Source organism: Acomys russatus, chromosome 4 (genome assembly GCF_903995435.1).
Source record: "Acomys russatus chromosome 4, mAcoRus1.1, whole genome shotgun sequence".
NCBI lineage: Eukaryota > Metazoa > Chordata > Mammalia > Rodentia > Muridae > Acomys > Acomys russatus.
The window spans coordinates 14,042,813-14,059,672 of NC_067140.1; the positions used below are offsets into that span (position 1 = coordinate 14,042,813).

The 16,860-nt window shown below is 50.0% G+C and overlaps 1 protein-coding gene and 1 pseudogene across 1 annotated transcript; one reads left to right on the forward strand and one right to left on the reverse strand.

The window, feature by feature from the left end:
- Window positions 1–1,215: 1,215 nt before the first annotated feature.
- Wfdc2 (WAP four-disulfide core domain 2) lies at window positions 1,216–15,491 on the forward strand. The gene is made up of 4 exons (XM_051143771.1): window positions 1,216–1,362; window positions 1,861–2,004; window positions 4,372–4,518; window positions 15,481–15,491. Exons 1-3 carry the CDS (start codon window positions 1,287–1,289, stop codon window positions 4,515–4,517), a joined length of 366 nt encoding a protein of 121 aa, XP_050999728.1. The 5' UTR covers window positions 1,216–1,286; the 3' UTR covers window position 4,518; window positions 15,481–15,491.
- On the reverse strand, window positions 14,496–15,831 carry LOC127188361 (WD repeat domain phosphoinositide-interacting protein 2-like; annotated as a pseudogene).
- Between the last annotated feature and the right edge of the window lie 1,029 nt (window positions 15,832–16,860).

Consider the following 16,860-nt stretch of genomic DNA (forward strand, 5'->3'; position numbering starts at 1 on the left):
GAGGGGGAGGGAGGTTTCATCCAAGGTCCTTCAGATGGGAAGTGGTGGCAGTGGAACCTAGTCCCTGTCACCCTGAGACCAGCACAGGACAGGCCCCTTTTGAGTTTGATTATGGTAACCGAACACGGCAGCTCAGGTCACGGTGGGTGCAATGCTAGCATAAGCCCAGCCAAGACATGAAAGACAGGAGCACCATTTGTTAGCCTCAGAGGCCAGAGAAGAAGGGAGCAACCTCCACAGTGATGCTCTTGGCAACCAAGGGAAGGCTGGGAGTGATTGGGGAATTTATTAGGGGGAGGGGCCTATACAAATCCATCTGGGAAGGCTCTTAGAGAAAGGTCCACTCCTGCACACGCCCAGTTCACACTGCTAAGTTTTACCTGACAATAAAAGGGAAGGGTATCTTGAAGGTTCATTAGGCAGGACATCTGGCCCAAAGGTGCCAGCTTTGTATAGTCACCGTCATCACACTGTATGTGTCATACAGTAGGCACCCACCAAAGGCCTATGACAGAATGGAGGAAACAGAGCCCGGGGGAAGAGCTGTGGATTCAACACCTTACCTGAACAGTGCTGAGGTTGGAGATAAGCCTCTGAATGTCCAGCCTGTGTGTCACCTGCAGTTTAACTAACACTCCACTCGGAGTAAAGGTCACATTCTGCTCTAGTGGGGGGGGGGGGGAGGCAGAAAGATGTGCCTGAAAGGGCTGGAAATTGCTCAGGTGTTCTCCTTCGTGGACTTGTTCCTTGTGAGATGGGTTCCTTTGTTAACGACTGTGATATCTGTAGCCTCTACTACCACACCAGCCTCTGACTAATGCCTGAACGCTGTGGCGGTGGCGGCTGGGCATGCTGATCCATCTGGCCCCAAGTCTCACCGCTTAATCTCCTGCAGCCCCCCCCCCCCCCTGCAGCTTTGCCATTTCCTCCTTAACCCTGGCCTCCAGTCGTTCCAGGAAGAACCCCAGACCCTTTAAAAATGAGCCCAGGAGCCCTACTACCACCCTGCCTTGCCTTCGGGCCCTAAAAAGGTAGTAAGAGAGGGAGGGGGTGGACAAGTGTCCGACTGCAGTTGGCTTGGAAGCTGTCTCGGTTCCTGGTTCCCACCAGAGCCAAGAGTGACACCTGATCCCGGGGGATTGTGAAATGGCATGAGGTGGCAGGGAGCCCGCACTGCCCCGCTGTTGCTTCCTACCCGCCTCCTGCACCTCTGGCTCGGCCCCGCCCCCTCCCCCTGCGCGAGTGGTTAAATCCCCCCCACCCAGGCTGCAGCTCACACCTGCACCATGCCTGCTAGTCGCCTCGGCAAGTGGGCCGCAGGCCTACTGGGGCTGCAGCTGTTTATCCTCCTCTCAGCCACAGGTGAGTGCAGGCGGGAGTGCGGTGCCCAGAAGGAAGTCAGTCTCAGAAGTTGCGGTTCTGGGACGAAAATGAGGAGGCCAGTGAAATTTTAAACTTTGCAACGCTGGGGCCTACAGCTAGTGATCCTTCAAGCTTAGGGTTTAGAGTACATTGTACTGGAGGTGGGCAGACCAATGAAGGCTTAAAGTTGGAGGGGCGGAGGCTCTTACTGTGATAAAAGCAGAAACCCGGGCAAGAGGAGCCGGAAGCTCCTTGGATGACCGAGAGAAACTTTAAGGCACAGGCTCAAGTCCAGCGAAGACTGGGTGCTCTGAAGCCAAGCATCATGGAGCTCCAAAGTGTCAGAGACCCCTGGCCCCGGGGATGGGGGCCTTCTGGGGCCAGAGACTCAGAAGTCCTTGGAGTTGAAATTTGGGCATCTTGGAGCAGGGGGTGGGTATCCCGTTGGGGATGGGCTCAGTTCTCCCTTACAATTCTCTGCTCCCACCCAATGCCAAGGCACCGGAGCAGAGAAACCCGGCGTGTGTCCGCAGCTCCCAGAGACTGCGGACTGTGTGAAAGAGTGTGCCTCGGACGACCAGTGCAAGGACAACCACAAGTGCTGCCAAGCCGGCTGCAGCTTTGTCTGCTCCACGCCTAATGGTAACCCGGCAGCGACCTGGCGGGGGACTGGGCGGGGCCGCCCAGGGCTGTGCGAGGCTGGTGCGCTCCGGGTTCGGGGAAGAAAGGCAGGCATCCCAGACCCAGGGACCCCGGAGAAGGTTGAGGCAGTGGAAACTCGATCTACTTGTGCCCTTCCTTGTCAGGCCTGGGGTGGATGTAGGGGACAAAGGCGTCACTGAGGTCCCACCCCGCCACCCCCACCCCATACCTGGCTAAGCTCGGTTCTCTGGTGCATGACGGGCTTCCGGGCATTCACAGCCAGACTTTGTTCCGTGATTCAGGCACAGTGCTTCCTAGGCTGGGGACAGTGGACAATCTCTGGGTGGCGGCAGGGCTAGGACTCGAGCCTTGGGGACCACTTGCCTCCGGGAGTCCATACCACAGTACTTTCCACTGTCTGGCCTGGCAAGACTCAGATTTGTCCTTGGGGAGTAAAGAACTTTGCCACGTTACGTCTGTGGAAGTGAGCGGCCAAAAAGAAATATTCTGGCACAAAGTCACACCGCCATCCCGTGGCTGGCCCAGGATCCGTTTCTTCTTTGGCATTTACTGGCTTACCCCCATAGCTTTAAAACCTTCAGGACTGAGCGAGGGAGAGCTTCCGGGAGAGCTTTCGGAGACCAGTACTACCACTCCATCAGCCGACCCTGCCTTTACTATTTCATTATCGGGAAGTCAAGTCTCCACGAAGCCACCACTGGCTGTGACCAGCGAAGAAGGTGACCGAGGTGTGGAATCTAAGCTTCTCATTTTCAAGAGGGAAAAGCTGAGGCTAGGAGGTGGGGATAGGAGCAAGACAGGAAGTCAAACACAGGTTTGACTAATTTCTAGTCTTTATGGTGAATACAGCCTCTACCCCCCCCCCCCCATTTTCTCTTTACAATTTCCCTCTGAGATGCAAAGAGAGGCTGGAGGCATTTATGCTTAGGAGCCCTAAGGTGCTATGATGACCTTAGGATGTGGAAGATGGGGAAGAACACATGCCCCTGGCGGGGGGTGGGGGGTGGTCAGCTTTTGAATGTGAGATGCTATGATGGGCCTGGAAAACGAAGACCAGGAAAGATAAAGATGAGCAAATTGGTGCAACAAACTCTGTCAGGAGGATGAAGATATTGTGCCCTTATGTCAGATGGACAGGTCAGATAGCCTCTGGAGCCAGGGAGGAGCCTGGAGGTTTGAATCCTAGCCCTGCCATTTCCTAAGCACGTGAGCCTGAGCAACTTGGCTCTCTAAACCTCTGCCTGCTCCTCTGCAAAGTAGGTGTGATCATCTCAATCTGTAAGAATGGGGCGCATGTGTGTGTGTGTGTGTGCACGCGCACACACGCTAAATGCAGTGGTATTCAGGCTGTCCTTGGTGAACGGACATTCTGTACAAGGTAGCTGGCTTGGGTACTCAACCCTCTCCTGATGATACTCGTTTTGTCTCAGGGCAGCTGCCAAGAGCCCTGTCCTGGCAAAGCCAGGACGCTGGCAACCTCCGCTCTCGTGGTCCCTTACCCACCTCACTGTCTGCATCTTACCTTTCACGGGGCATAGCTCCTGCCTGGCACTTCTACTGAATGGAACATGGTGTCGGGTGTGTGGGGGTGGGGGTGGTTTCGGAGTAGGTATGGAGGGCCATGGCACTGAGTGATCACAACTGGCAGGGAGCCTAAGTGCAGAGAATGGGTGTCCCCTCTCACATGTGTACTGCACTTTACAGCTTACGAAGTAGCAAAGAGCCTAGTGGCAAGTGAATACACCCTGGAGCCAGTTCTCTGGTGGTTCAAATCCTCTTTGAATCCTGCACGGCCTTAGCCAAAGTACTTAACTCCATACTGCCTTAGTTTCTTCCTCAGGAATGCAAGGACATATTAGCGGGAACCATTCACCTCTTTTCAGAGTCTTGTGAGGATTGGATGAGCTGTGCCTACACAATGCCTGGCTCCCAGCAGGGCCTAATTAGGTGTTAGTGTTTCTAATTAGTCACTGGTACCCAGCAGTTTGATTTTTCAGAGTGGTATGGGAGGGGGTGTTAATTGCTTTTGTAACAACCCCCCAATGTAGTGATAGAGATTCCCTGTGACATCTACAGACTGGGGCTCTGAGAGATTTGGGCTCCAGGCCACAAAAGGTAGAAAATGGCAGAGCTGGGAGTCAAACTGAGGTCCTGCGATTTCAAAGCCATCTCGGAGCAAGGAAGCATGTAATCTCCCCAGAACCCCTGAGGGCAGCCCAGGTTCCCACAATCAACTCAGGCAGGCAGCTCTGCTGTTGATGAGCCAGATTCAGGGCAGTGTGCAGCCACGCTTTTCTGGTTGTCTGTTCTCTCAGCTTACCTCCCCTTACTCCATTGTCTGCTCAGAGAAGGAGGGCACCTGCCCCAGTGTGGACTTGCCCAAGCTCGGCCTCTGCGAGGACCAGTGCAAAGTGGACAGCCAGTGTCCTGACAACAAGAAATGCTGTCGAAACGGTTGCGGGAAGATGACCTGTACCACACCCAAATTCTGAGGTAGGTGGGAACAGGAGAGAAGGTTCAGGGATGCCTAGGTATGAGGGTACTTACAGCAAGTTGAAAAGAAAGAAGTTAGTAAACACAGTGATAGCCAATCTGTGTGTATATTCACTTTCATTAATGCTTATCTACAATATGTGGATGGCCTGTGAGTCAGCAAATTGGATAAGAGGCTGGGTAGTGGGGTTAATTGTCTTATAAAGAAACAAGCCTATTTTGTAGTATGTCACAAGGAGGCACATGCGGTAGGACAAAGAACAAGAGGGAGTGATCCTGGGGGAGAGGACAAGGGCCATTACTGTGACTTTTACATGGGACAGTGAGTGAAAAAAGACCTCACCAAGATGGTGCTAGGTGAGAGAAGGAACGAGGGCATGTCCAGGAGAGGTAGCAGCAATGTGAAGGCAAGAACATTGCTGAGGCATTTAAGGAAGAGCCTGAAGGCTGAGGAGAAATATGAAGGGAGGTCAAAGGTATCCGGGCCCCCAGACAGCCCATGTGAGGGCCGTAGGGTCATAGTCTTTGACCCAGAGGTGTGTTCTCAGAGTCTTGCCCTGACCCTTTCAAAGGCCTCTCCTACAATGTGCTGCACTGTGGCTAGATTATAGAGGGCAGGAAAAGAGCCATAGACTCACCTATAAGTGGACAGATGAAAGGACCCTCACCAGGATGGAGGCAGGGGAGAGTGGTGGCCAGTTCACCAGCTCATGAAGGAGAAAGGTGGGGTTTGTTGATAAGTGTCTGATAGGAACTTAGTAAGTCAGGAAAGGGGTAGCTGTGTCCTAGGGGAGGGACAATGTCTGCAGGGGAGGAGACAGTGGCCAGTGAGGTTGAGGAGAAGGTATCTTTTTGCATCTTTACTGGGAGGCAGAGGGTTGGTCTTGATTTACTCCAAAGGCCCATCTTTGTGGACAAATGTGGTGAAGGTCGCTAACTTCAGTTGCGTTTATTAGTTGCATCTGAGATGGGCTAAGTATTTACTCTGAGCAAGCCAGGACTAAATTCAGTGCCTTTTAGTGCCTCAGGCCTGGAAAGGAGAAATCTGTGGAGTCACCCTTCCCTTTGTATGTGATTAAAAATAAAATACTATTAAGTTGGGGCTGGAGAGGTGACCCAGTGGTTAAGAGCACTTAATGCTCTTGCAGAGGACAGAGGTTACTTAATACCCATCTGGTGGCTAACAAACATTTATAACTCCAGTTCCAGGGCCTTTGCTGTCCTCTTCTGGCATCCAAGGGCAGTGCACACACATGAGGCATGCATAGATTCAGGCAGGAAAAACACACATACATGTAAAATAAACACTTAATACAGCATTAGGTCACACAGTAAGTGTTAAAAAAAAGATGAGACTGAGACAGAGACTTGATTGGCCCAGTAGGCGATCCTGCAGTGTGGCTGTTTGAGGTTCTGGGACAGAAGGGTGACCACTACTCACCTGAGCTTGCACTCCAAGGGTTGGATGACATCACCTGTGCTCACTACTGTGTCGGGGCGGGGGGACAGATGAGGGAATGTTACCCAGGCTTGAGGGAGGGATAGTGGAGTAGGACAGCTGGTGATGGCCTCCCTGGGGAGGGGGGTGGTGTGACCCTGAGCTGGCACAAAGCATGAGGCGATTGGTGAGATGCATGGATCAGGGTGCTCTTTAGGGCCGAGGGAGCAGGATAAACAAGAACTTCAACAAGCCTTCGGTTGCAATCATAGCTTGCTGGTGGAACCCGTGTGTGCACACAGAGATAACGGAAGCACGAAGAGACGGGATGTGTGCCCACGGTCTCGTGCTTGTTTCTTCAAAGTATGCTTTTCAGCAGCTAGGGGAGGACTATAGTCTTGCTAGGACCGTGAGCTCTGCTGTGAGGCCAAATGTCTCTCACCTCCGTGAACGCCAACTGTGTGGGGGTCATCGTAAGCACGACCACCAGGATTCAGGTTTCAGCTCTGGCCACTACCGGCCTCTTCATCTCCTCGCCCGCAATTATTTGATCACAGAATGGGGATATAGACCATCAATTTGGTCAGTTCAGCCCATCTTGATCTAAGGGATCAAGGCACAGTGGGACCTTTTGGTGGTAGAGGGAGGAGTCTTAGGGAAATGCATATTTATGAGTCTCCGGGTGGCGGGGGGGGGGGGGGGGGGCTACAACAATCGTTTGAGACCACGGTATTGATTTGAAGTATAAGAGATGAGCCTAGAAGCTGCCGGGGCGGGGGGGGGGGGGGGAAGCAGCAAAGCCCCTCCCCGCCCAGAGGGCTGTGCCTCCCGTGTGTGCAAGTGTGATGGGGTTGGTGGGGGAGCTGGGCAACACTTGCCTCCAGTGTGACAAATGTTGTCATTGGTGCTTTTCTCCCTCCAGTTTCAGCCACCGCCAGCCCGAGGGACTGGGAGAGGCTGCTTCTGCTCCCTGTGCGTCTGCCGGTGTTCATCCGCAGCCTTCGTTCTCTCTGGCCTTTGCATTTCTTCCTGGACCGGCAAAAGCATCTCCCTTTTTCAACCAATAAATTGATCACTTTCAGCAACGGAGCAGCCAAAAGACCTGCTCTCCTCTTGCTCTCCCTGGCTTGGGTTAGATGGGCGAGAAAGTATGGGACAACCTGGGCCATCCAGGCACAGAATCTAGGGAAAGATTAGTCCTGAAGTCGGGTGTCTCTGCTGGGTTAGCCCGTCTCTGGTGGAACCTTGCACCAGCCCTGTAAGTCTCCAATAATGGGGCAAAGATGGCCTCATAGAGGTGTAGGAACACCTCTCTAATCACTCAGATTTACCACCGGGTGTGTTGTGTGTCTGTCAGCCAGCTGTGGTGCTGGGAGGCCTCTGCTCATGAAGCTTCCCAGGGTGCTCAGGATAGTTCATACCAACCCCGGGGGCTGGTGAGAAGGCTGTCAGCAAACTGCCTGCCGCACAAGCATGAGTCCCAGCACCCCTGTATCAAACAATTGAGTGCAGTAGCATGCCTGGGGGTGGGGTCGGGGGTGGGGTCGGGGGTGGGGTCGGAGACAGGTTAATTCCCAGATCTTGGCCAGCCAGTTTAGACACACAGCAAGTAAGCACCAGCTTCAGAAAGAGACAACTTGCAGGACTTGGTTCTCTCTTTCTGTCATGTGGGTTTCAGGGACCATGTTCAGGTGGTCAGCCTTGGTGGCAAGCACCCTTACCCACTGAACCATCGCATTGGCCCTGCCCTGTGGTTTAGAAAGAAGTCCCTGGCTATCTTTCTGCCTGTTTATTCTTGATATAACCAAGCAGACCAGCTGCAAGTCACCCTCCCCTTCCTTAAGAGAGTGATAATTATTGTTGCTTTAGCAAACTGAAGGACCCTGGTACCAAGGCCCTTCTCTTCTCTCCCATTGTGACAAAACCACATGGCTTGACCTTAGAACTAGGTTAAAAACTCCCTATCTTTAAAATGAAAAGTAGTCTTAAAATTTTCAATTTCTCCCCTCCCCATTTCTCCCTTTCTTTCTGTTTCTGCTTAGTGTGGAGCGCTGGCATAAGCATCTCTTCCATCGAGGGTCATCCCCTTAGTCCTGTATAGGTCCTTTTACTTCCAACTCACCTCCCTCACTTTGCAGTTTTTATCTTCAGATGGGTGGACCAAGTAATCCATACTAGTAGGAGCGGCAAGTCTAAGTTTCCCCAATGTACCCGCACACGTGTGCTTTACAAGGAGAGATTTTTAAACAGGGTACCAACATTTGTACAACTTCAGAACTAAAATCGGTATCAGGAGAATGTATTCAGAGAAATGCATTTTTTAATTCACGCGCGGAAGAACTCTCAGGAGCCCTTAGGAAGCTTGACTCTGTGGTGGCGCTGTGCTGGCTTCACCAATCAGGTGTTTCTGCGGGACTTTTCGCAAATTATCTGGCATTGCTCCTTGCTTAGAAAGTTGTTTTTGTTGCCTCTGCAGCCTCCATAGGCAAACTGCTCACACTGGGCAGTGTGGGTGTTAGAGTACCATCGTGTGAAGATGGCTCGGCATTTGCCTTTTTCCACAGGAAGATCGCATATCGACGGCAAGCTTTTCTTGAATACTGGAGGAAGAAAAGTAGTTAAGGAGGCCAGATCCATCCCAGTACCCTCTGCTACTTTTCCCTCTACTGGAGGTTTCCATGGCTACAAGGTGCAAGGCTGAGGCCATCCCTGACAGCCGCCTCTTCCCACCCAGCCTTACGCATTACCATAGAAGCCAAGTTTGGGCTTGTGCAAGGAGTGACCTCCCCTGCCAGGGGTGCCTACTCAGATGAGTTCATGTCCCAACTCTGCCACCCACTACTGCACGAGGCTGTCAGAGACGTCCCTTCTCGAAGTCTCTCAGTTTGTTGTCTGTAACACTGAGGGCCTGAGCACTGTGTCCCCTTTGCTACTTTGGGCTTTAGTCTCTACAGCCAGATCCCGCAGGCTGCTGCCTCCTGTCTCAGTCAGTTCCAAAATGGACAGACTGTAGGGAAAGGGTGAGCCTTGGATCTGAGAGCAGCGTTGCAAGCCTGGCTCACTCGTTCACCAGCTGTACAACTGTGAACAAAGAGCCTCTCTCTTCTGCGTTGAGTTTTCTTGGCTGTAAAATGAAGTCCATTGCTCATTATTTTGGGCTGAGAGTTTAAAGACAACTAATAGGGGCCGAGGGAGGCGAAACATTCTTTTAATGTCAGCATGCAGGAGAGGCAGAGGCAAGCATGTCTCTGTGGGTTGGGGGCTGGCCTAGTGTACATAGAGAGTTCCAGTCCAGGCAGGGCTATGCAGCGAGACCCAGCTCAACAAAACATAACCACCACCATCACAACAAACAGGGAACAAAACCAAACAAAAGCAACCAGTAAAAAGCACCAATACATCCAACAGCTCAAAAGGCAGCAGATAATGATGAGCTGCCCCAAGTAGCCTCCCCTCCCCAAACAAGGAAAGCAATCAACACAAGCCTTGCTTACTGACCACACAGGCCTGCCTGCCTCTGTGTTCTCAAAAACACTCAGCTAGGAGACAGTAAGCAGGAAGTCCTCCAAGGGATGCAAGAAGCTCCTCTATATTTGTCACTCTGTGAGTGTTCTTATCTTTGCAATTACTGTTTTGTATATGTATGCTCATGTGTGTGCGGGTGCATGTGTGTACATGTGGAGGCCAAATGACAAGCGTAAGTGTCGGGTTTTCAGGCTCTTTTCTTTTCTCTTTTGAGTCAGAGTTCCTCACCAGCCTGGGGCTCAGCAAATAGGCTGGGCTGTCTGGACAGTGAGCCCCCTGTCTCTGCCTCCCCAGCTCTGAGACTACAAGCATGATGTCATGCCTAGCCTTTTTCTTTTCTTTTCCTTTCTTTTTTCTTTTTTTTTTTTTCTTTTCTGTTCTTTCTGTCCTTCCTTCCCTCCCCTTTCTTCTTCTGGAGATGAAACTCAGACCTTTATGCCTCAAGGAAAGCACTTTATAGAATGTTTTGTCTTATTAGTCCCTGCAATTACTCTTTTTTTGTTGTTGTTTTGTTTTGTTTTTCAAGACAAGGTTTCTCTGTATAGCTTTGGCTGTCCTGGGCTCACTTTGTACACCAGGCTGGCCTCGAACTCACAGTGATCTGCCTGCCTCTGCCTCTCAAGTGCTGGAATTAAAGGTATTCGACACCACCACCCGGCCTTGCAATTACTCTTTATAATAACTTTGGGGCGAGTGGAAGATGCCAAGGGCCTCACGTGTGCCTGGCAAGTGCGCTACTGCTGCACTGCATCCCCGAGTCTGTTTGCTGCAGCTATCATGACTAACGATGCTACTGAAGGAACTAAAGCCAGGGAGATGAAGCACCTAGCCTAATGCCAGGAAGTGGGGACCAAGACACAAAGCCAGCACAGTCCAGTGCAAAGGTCTGCCCGTTCTCGACCTGTCCTTTTTATTGTAGAGTGAACAGTGGGTGAAGGCACCTATGGTGGAGAAGAGCCTAGGCAGGGAAAGGGTTAGGTTCTCTGCTGCCTATGCACTGCAAGGCTGATGCTGGTACAAAGGGATAATGAGAAAAAGCTAAATAGCTTATCCAGTCAGGATGGAAATGGAGGCACGCGGGCATGGGAGAGAGGCAGGCGTGTGTGTGTGTGTGTGTGTGTGTGTGTGTGTGTGTGTGTGTGTGTGTGCGTGCGTGCGTGTGTGCACTCTGAGCTCGACCAAAGTGTTTCCTGAGAAGCTACTGAGAGCTGCTACACTAACACATCTGTACACATAAGATTTGATCTATAAGGCAGACACAACCACTGCTCCTATCTTTGAGAGGAAGAAACCGGTACTCCGAGAGACCCCAAAAAACAACACCTCCCCCACCACCAGGCCTCTACTTGAATCCTCATCTACTTTGAGACTCCTTCTCCCTCGTTTTATACCAACCTCTTCCTGGTCCTGAGCAAAGCTCTTGGCAGAACGTGAGCATCAGGAGAGATAAGAAGGAAGCCTGGAGCTGCATGGCGGTGGCCAGCAGTGGCCCAGGCCGGGGCTGCCTTAGAGAGAAAAGGGATGAGAGGGGAGGAGTTGACCCTGAATCCTGTCCTGCCCCTAACTGCTGCTGCTCACAGGACTGGCTGCTTCTGGTACAGAGAGTCCCCAGCAAAGTACAGTTTGGTCTCTCTTCCTGGATGTATCTGATCGGGCCTCTAAAGCCACTGTGCCACCATTTCAGTATTAAAAGCCCCTTCCACAAGAGTGGCACAGCAGCTGCTATCAGCTGTAAGCTTTGGGGTTTCCAGGCACCACACAAAATAAACTTGACACACGGTTTATCTCTGAAGTTTGCACAGGAACCCCCTGCTATGATTTGGGTATGGCGTGAGGGTGTCAACAAGGACCCCATGCCCTGGAAACTTGGTTCCCAAGGTGGTAGTGTATAGAGATGGTCGGATCTTCAGCAGGTACAACCTAGTGCAAGGTGCTCAGCTCACAGAGGTGCTGTTCTTGAAAAAGACTAATGTCGTTCTCATGAGAACCCAGTTAGCACCCCTGAGAGTGAGTTGGTATGGAGCTGGAAAGGTGGCTCAGTAGTTAAGAACATAAACTTTAAAAGAATTTTTAAATTTTATTTTATGTGAGCGAGTGTTTTTCCTGAATCTATGTCTACATTACATGTTTTCCTGGTACAAAAGGAAGCCAGAGGCAGGTACTGGATGCCCTAGGGCTGGAGTTACAGATGGTTTGGGCTGCCATGTGGGTGCTGAGAATTGAACCCAGATCCTCTGGAAGAACAGCCTGTACCCTTTTGTTTTTGTTTTTTGAGACTGGGTTTCTCTGTGTAGCGTTGGCTGTCCTAGACTCACTTTGTAGACTAGGCTGGCCTCAAACTCACAATGATCCACCTGCTGGGCTGAAAGGCGTGCGCCACCACACCCAGCCAAAGTGTGTGTGTGTGTGTGTGTGTATGTATGTATGTATGTATGTATGTATGTATGTATACAGTATTCTCCAGAGGGCACCAGATCTCATTATAGATTGTTGTGAGCCACCCTGTGGTTGTTGGGAATTGAACTCAGGACCTCTGGAAGAGCAGCTGGTGCTCTTAACCTCTGAGCCATCTCTCCAGCCTGCAGCCAGTGCTCTTAACCACTGAGTCATCTCTCTGACTCCCATGAATGTATACTGTTCTTGTAGAGGACTTGACTTGGATTCTTAGCATCCAGTTTGGGTAGCTCACACCTCCTGTAACTCCAGCTCCAAAAGAATCCAACACGTCTGGCCTCTGTGGGCACCTGTGCACATGTGCACAACCCCTCCCCCATATGTATATATATACACACAGTGAGGCCAGCAGACGAGAAGAGGGCACCATGTGGTTGCTGGGAATTGAACTCAGGACCTTTGGAACAACAGCCAGTGCTCTTAACCTCTGAGCCATCTCTCTAGCCCCATGCCAGTCATTTATTTAAGAGACACTTCTCAAGTCTCTTTCACTGGGCTGACTGTACTGTCAGGCGCTGCTTCCTCATCTGGGTACTTGCAGGGTATTATGGGAACAACACACACTTGGTCTAGAAGTCAGAGATGGTCATCTGGTTGGAGAAGGAGCAGATGCGGTGTATTTAAGCAGAAATAAGGAAAGCTCAGTATGGAAACAAGATGTGGTTTATGCTTGCAGTCCTGGTACTGGGAAGGTGGGGAGGAAGATCACACGTTTCAAGGTCACCTTTGGCTAAATAGTGAGTTCAAGATTGACCTGGTTTATATGCAACCCTGTTTAAAAAATAAAGAAAAAAGATCCTTAACCCTCAACATGTTTATTTTTTTTTAAACAGGTGTGTTCTTTCATAAATAGACTTATCTTGTTATTTTTAATTTGTGTATATGCACGTGTTACTACGGGACATGTGCACGCGAGTGTGGGTGCCTGTGGAGGCCTTGGCTTGCCTGAGCTGAAGTGATGGTTGGCTAGGAGAGTCCAAAATGGGCGCTGGAAGGCCAACTCAGGCCCTGTGTAAGAACTGTACATGCTCTTAACTGTCCAGCCCTCACTCCAGCTCTGAAACTTGTACACCCTTTTAGGAAAAATGCCTTCTCAGGTCTTTGTTCATTTTTTCCTTTGCTTTTCTTCTCTCCATTATTTTTTTGTTTCCTTTGTTTTGTGGTATGAAGGACTGAACCCAGATCTTACGCACTCTGCCAGCCGAATCGTATGCTTGGCTCTATCTTTTGTTAGTTTTCTTACTGTATTATTTGTGTGTTGTTGAGTTTTAGGAGTTCTTAATATATCAAAATAATATCTATTGTTGATCTGAGTTATTTTGGGGGGAGCAGGTAGGGTCTCTCTATGTAGACCAGGCTGGCCCAAAACTCAGAGCTCTCTGCCTTCCTCTGCCTCCTGAGTTCTGTGGTCAAAGGTCTGTGCCACTCTTTCCGGCTATTGTCATCTATCTATCTATCTATCTATCTATCTATCTATCTATCGTCTATTTATCTATCTATCTATCTTGAGGCAGAGTCTTACTATGTGGTCTTGGATGGACTGGTACTCTGAACACTTTTTAAACCCATGAGGGTTAATTTTTTTAATTAAAAAATTTTATTTTATGTGTATGGGTCTTTTCTCTGTGCACCACATTTATGTAGGGACTGGGTAGGGAAGTGGCCAGAAGAGGGCATTGAATGTTCTGGAACATGACCTACAGACAGTTGTGAGCTGCCAATGTGGGTGCTGGGAATTGAGCCCAGGTCCTCTCCAAGAGCCACCAGAGCTCTTAAACTCTGAGCAATCCCCCCAAGGTCCTATTGTCTTTATTTTTGGAAGGTAGTTCCTCTGAACTCAACATTATTTATTTATTTTAATCGGATGGGGACAGTAGGGGACACAGCATTTAATGTCACAGATATATCACCTTCCTTGGCTCCAGGCTGTCCCTGGCACACTGCTGAGTTTACCTGCCGGAACAGAAGGCATAGAGAGCAGAAATTGCCTCTCTCCTTCTCAAGATCCCCATGGGGAATAGAACCCAAAACAATGGTCCCACATGGAGGAAGTTAGTCCCAGATTGATCCAATCTGGAAAGAGTTTAATAAATTGGAGGGAAAATGGTTAAGGTGAGGCAACAGGGCAAGAGGACACCTGACAGAGCCCTGCAGAATCACTGCACGCAGACCACTCTTCAGAACACTCTTCGTGTGTGTCCTGGCATGAGACCCGACAACTGTGGTTCGCTATGGAGTGGCCACTCCCCTCGGTCTCCTACACTGGCTTGGCACATTGCACATGCAAAGCAAGGAGACTCCACACACTTCACCAAACAGTTAATTTTGGCAAAAAGAAAAAAAATAATTAAAAAAATTAAAAGGTGAGAGAAAATAAAAAGCAAAAATTAAAGTCACTGAAGTGAAAACAGTATATTTTCTCAACAGTGTGGATAGACTAAAACTACAATCTCTTTGCTTTAAACTCTCTGCCTTCCTCTCCCTCAATTTAGGTCAAAGTTCATAGCAACAACGCACAAGTCCTCTGCCAGGCCAGTGCTGTCTGCTCCTGGGCCAGAGTTCACAGACCAGGAGAGTCAGTCCAGAGAATCCCAGGAAGATGTTCATTGTTTTCATCCAGGGACAGGGTGCTGGCTTCATCCTCCAGGCGTGCGGCACCTATGACACCCAGGTCCTCAGTGTCAGCTTCTAAGTTGGCATCCTGCCCCTTCCTAAGTGTTGTTGGGGAAGAGGGAGCATTGGCACCTTTGGCAGCTGCTGTGCCCTACGTCTGCATTGCTAAGGGGCAACCATGAGAGGCAGAGTCTACAATTTCACTAGTCATCTCCATACTGCCATGGAGCCTGTGCTGACGCACCAGGGTGCACTCGCCACCTTCCTGGGGGTCCATGTTCTGAACTGTGGCTATTAAGCAGATGTTTTTGTGGCCACAGAATGGCAGACAGATGGTGGCAAAGGCCCTGTGCTGGCCAAACATTTCTGTGACTTCTGAGGGCAGGTAGCTGGTACATGCCGTGAGTACCTTTCCAAAGTAGCTGGTCCAGGTGGTGGGCTCTTCTGGAGGTTTTCCCCTCACCACCCCCAGCTGGAAGATGTGCACAGTTTCGGTGTTGCTGGACGAGGAGAGGAAGGTGCCCTTCATGCCAAAGGCCAGGGAGCAGATGCTCACACATCTCTTTACTCCTTTCCAGAACTCAGACAGCTTTTGTCCTTCTGAAATAGAAAACAGCCGAATCACCGTCCCCTTCTCAGAAACAGTGGCAAGCTTGGTCCCACTTACATCAAAAGCCAGGGCTGCTAAGGGACAATCATGAGCCGGGATCATGTTTGCAGCTCTCCAGTTAATGCTGTCAAAGACCTGCCGCTCTCTAATGGCTACACTCCTTGGATACGCCAAGTACCAGCTGTCATTGCTTGTTGATAGTGCACACAAGCCTGCAGCGTTTGGAGGTGTCTCTCGAAAGGTATGAAGCACCTTCATGTCCCTGATGTTGTTTATACAGAGTGACTTTTGGCAGCCACACGGTGAGCCTCTGCCTGTTCAGCTTCAGCCAGAATTGTGGTGGAGTAGCTGTATCTGCATACCTCAGTTCCCTTGTTAAAGCAGCAAACCTTCAGCCTCCTGGGAGCTTTGAGGCTGACAATGGCCACCAAGCTGCCGAGAACAGTCTCTCCACAATGCATGTTGGTGCATTCCTAGCTCTGATCCAGCTTATCCACAGAAGACAGAAAATTTTATACCCAGTCTTACTATCAACAGCTAGGAATGTGATATACTGGTTGAAGATGGTGAACAGCAGCTGGCCAGCTCCTCTCTGCTCTGGCTCTCCAGGGTCAAGGTTACGCGTGCATGGAGAGTTCAGACCCCTTTCTCTGGAGCACACACTGTGCAACATTCAGCATCTGCACCTGGTCCTGTCCGGCTCACAGCCCCACTGCTCTCCTCTTGCCGCATGGGAACCAACCGCTACCTCATGCCCTCCCCACTCTTGTTTATGCTCCAGAGCCAGGGCAACATTATTTTTTAATAGCCTTTTCCTCTTTAATCAATTTGAATATATGTTCTAATACTTTCTGATAACCTCTTGTTCCTGATGAAAACTGAGCTGTTATTTCTTCCCAAATAGTTCTTTGTTTATCACAATGAGTTTATGTGTAATTTTCCTTACATATACTGGTTCATGAATCTTCACGGATCTCACAGTGAGCTTATCATTAAAATTATTTTGCCATCTGGGTGGCGGTGGCGCACACCTTTATTCCTAGCACTTGGGAGGCAGAGGCAGGTGGATTGATGTGAGTTCAAGGCCAGCCTAGTCTACAGAGTGAGTTCTAGGACAGCCAGATTGTTACACAGAGAAACCCTGTCCTCCAACACCCCCCCAAAAGTCATTCCTACATCTACAGATTTTTATCAATACATTAGCCCATCTTTCATTTATTTGTTAGTTTGTTTACTGCAACAGTGTCTCTTTAGACAGCCCTGGCTGTTGCAGAGCTCCCTCTGTAGGATCTTCAGAGCAAAACTTAATAGAAAGAATCAGGAATGGGCCAAAGTAGAAAACATGATGACTTCAAAGTAATGTGTACTTCGTGCTTTTAGAGCAGGATGTGGTGCTGTGTGCCAACAGTCGCAGCACTCAGTGGGCAGTGCTTGAGACCAGCTCCAGCACACAGGGAAAACCAAGGCAGGTGGCTGGATTTCTCTATATACTTTGTTATTTAGCAGCAGGAGTCTTAGTCAGCTAAGCTGGGTGATGAGCAATAAGGCATTGTAAAAGGGAAAACCTCAGTTCCCTTTGACTTGATGGTTTAGCAGTGAACAGCGGCTCTCTGGAACCTAGAGACCTAATCAAGAAGGCTGATAAAACACTCTGGAACGCTTATCACTTAGTAAACATAGAAGCATATGCAAAAACACACAC

What these genes read in the sequence shown, in the direction of transcription:
- Wfdc2 (XM_051143771.1), top strand. Translation starts at nt 1,287, where the DNA reads ATGCCTGCTAGTCGCCTCGGCAAGTGGGCCGCAGGCCTACTGGGGCTG. An exon ending in TATCCTCCTCTCAGCCACAG is followed by an intron (nt 1,363 to 1,860) that starts GTGAGTGCAGGC and finishes CCCAATGCCAAG; the next exon opens with GCACCGGAGCAGAGAAACCC. An exon ending in TGTCTGCTCCACGCCTAATG is followed by an intron (nt 2,005 to 4,371) that starts GTAACCCGGCAG and finishes TTGTCTGCTCAG; the next exon opens with AGAAGGAGGGCACCTGCCCC.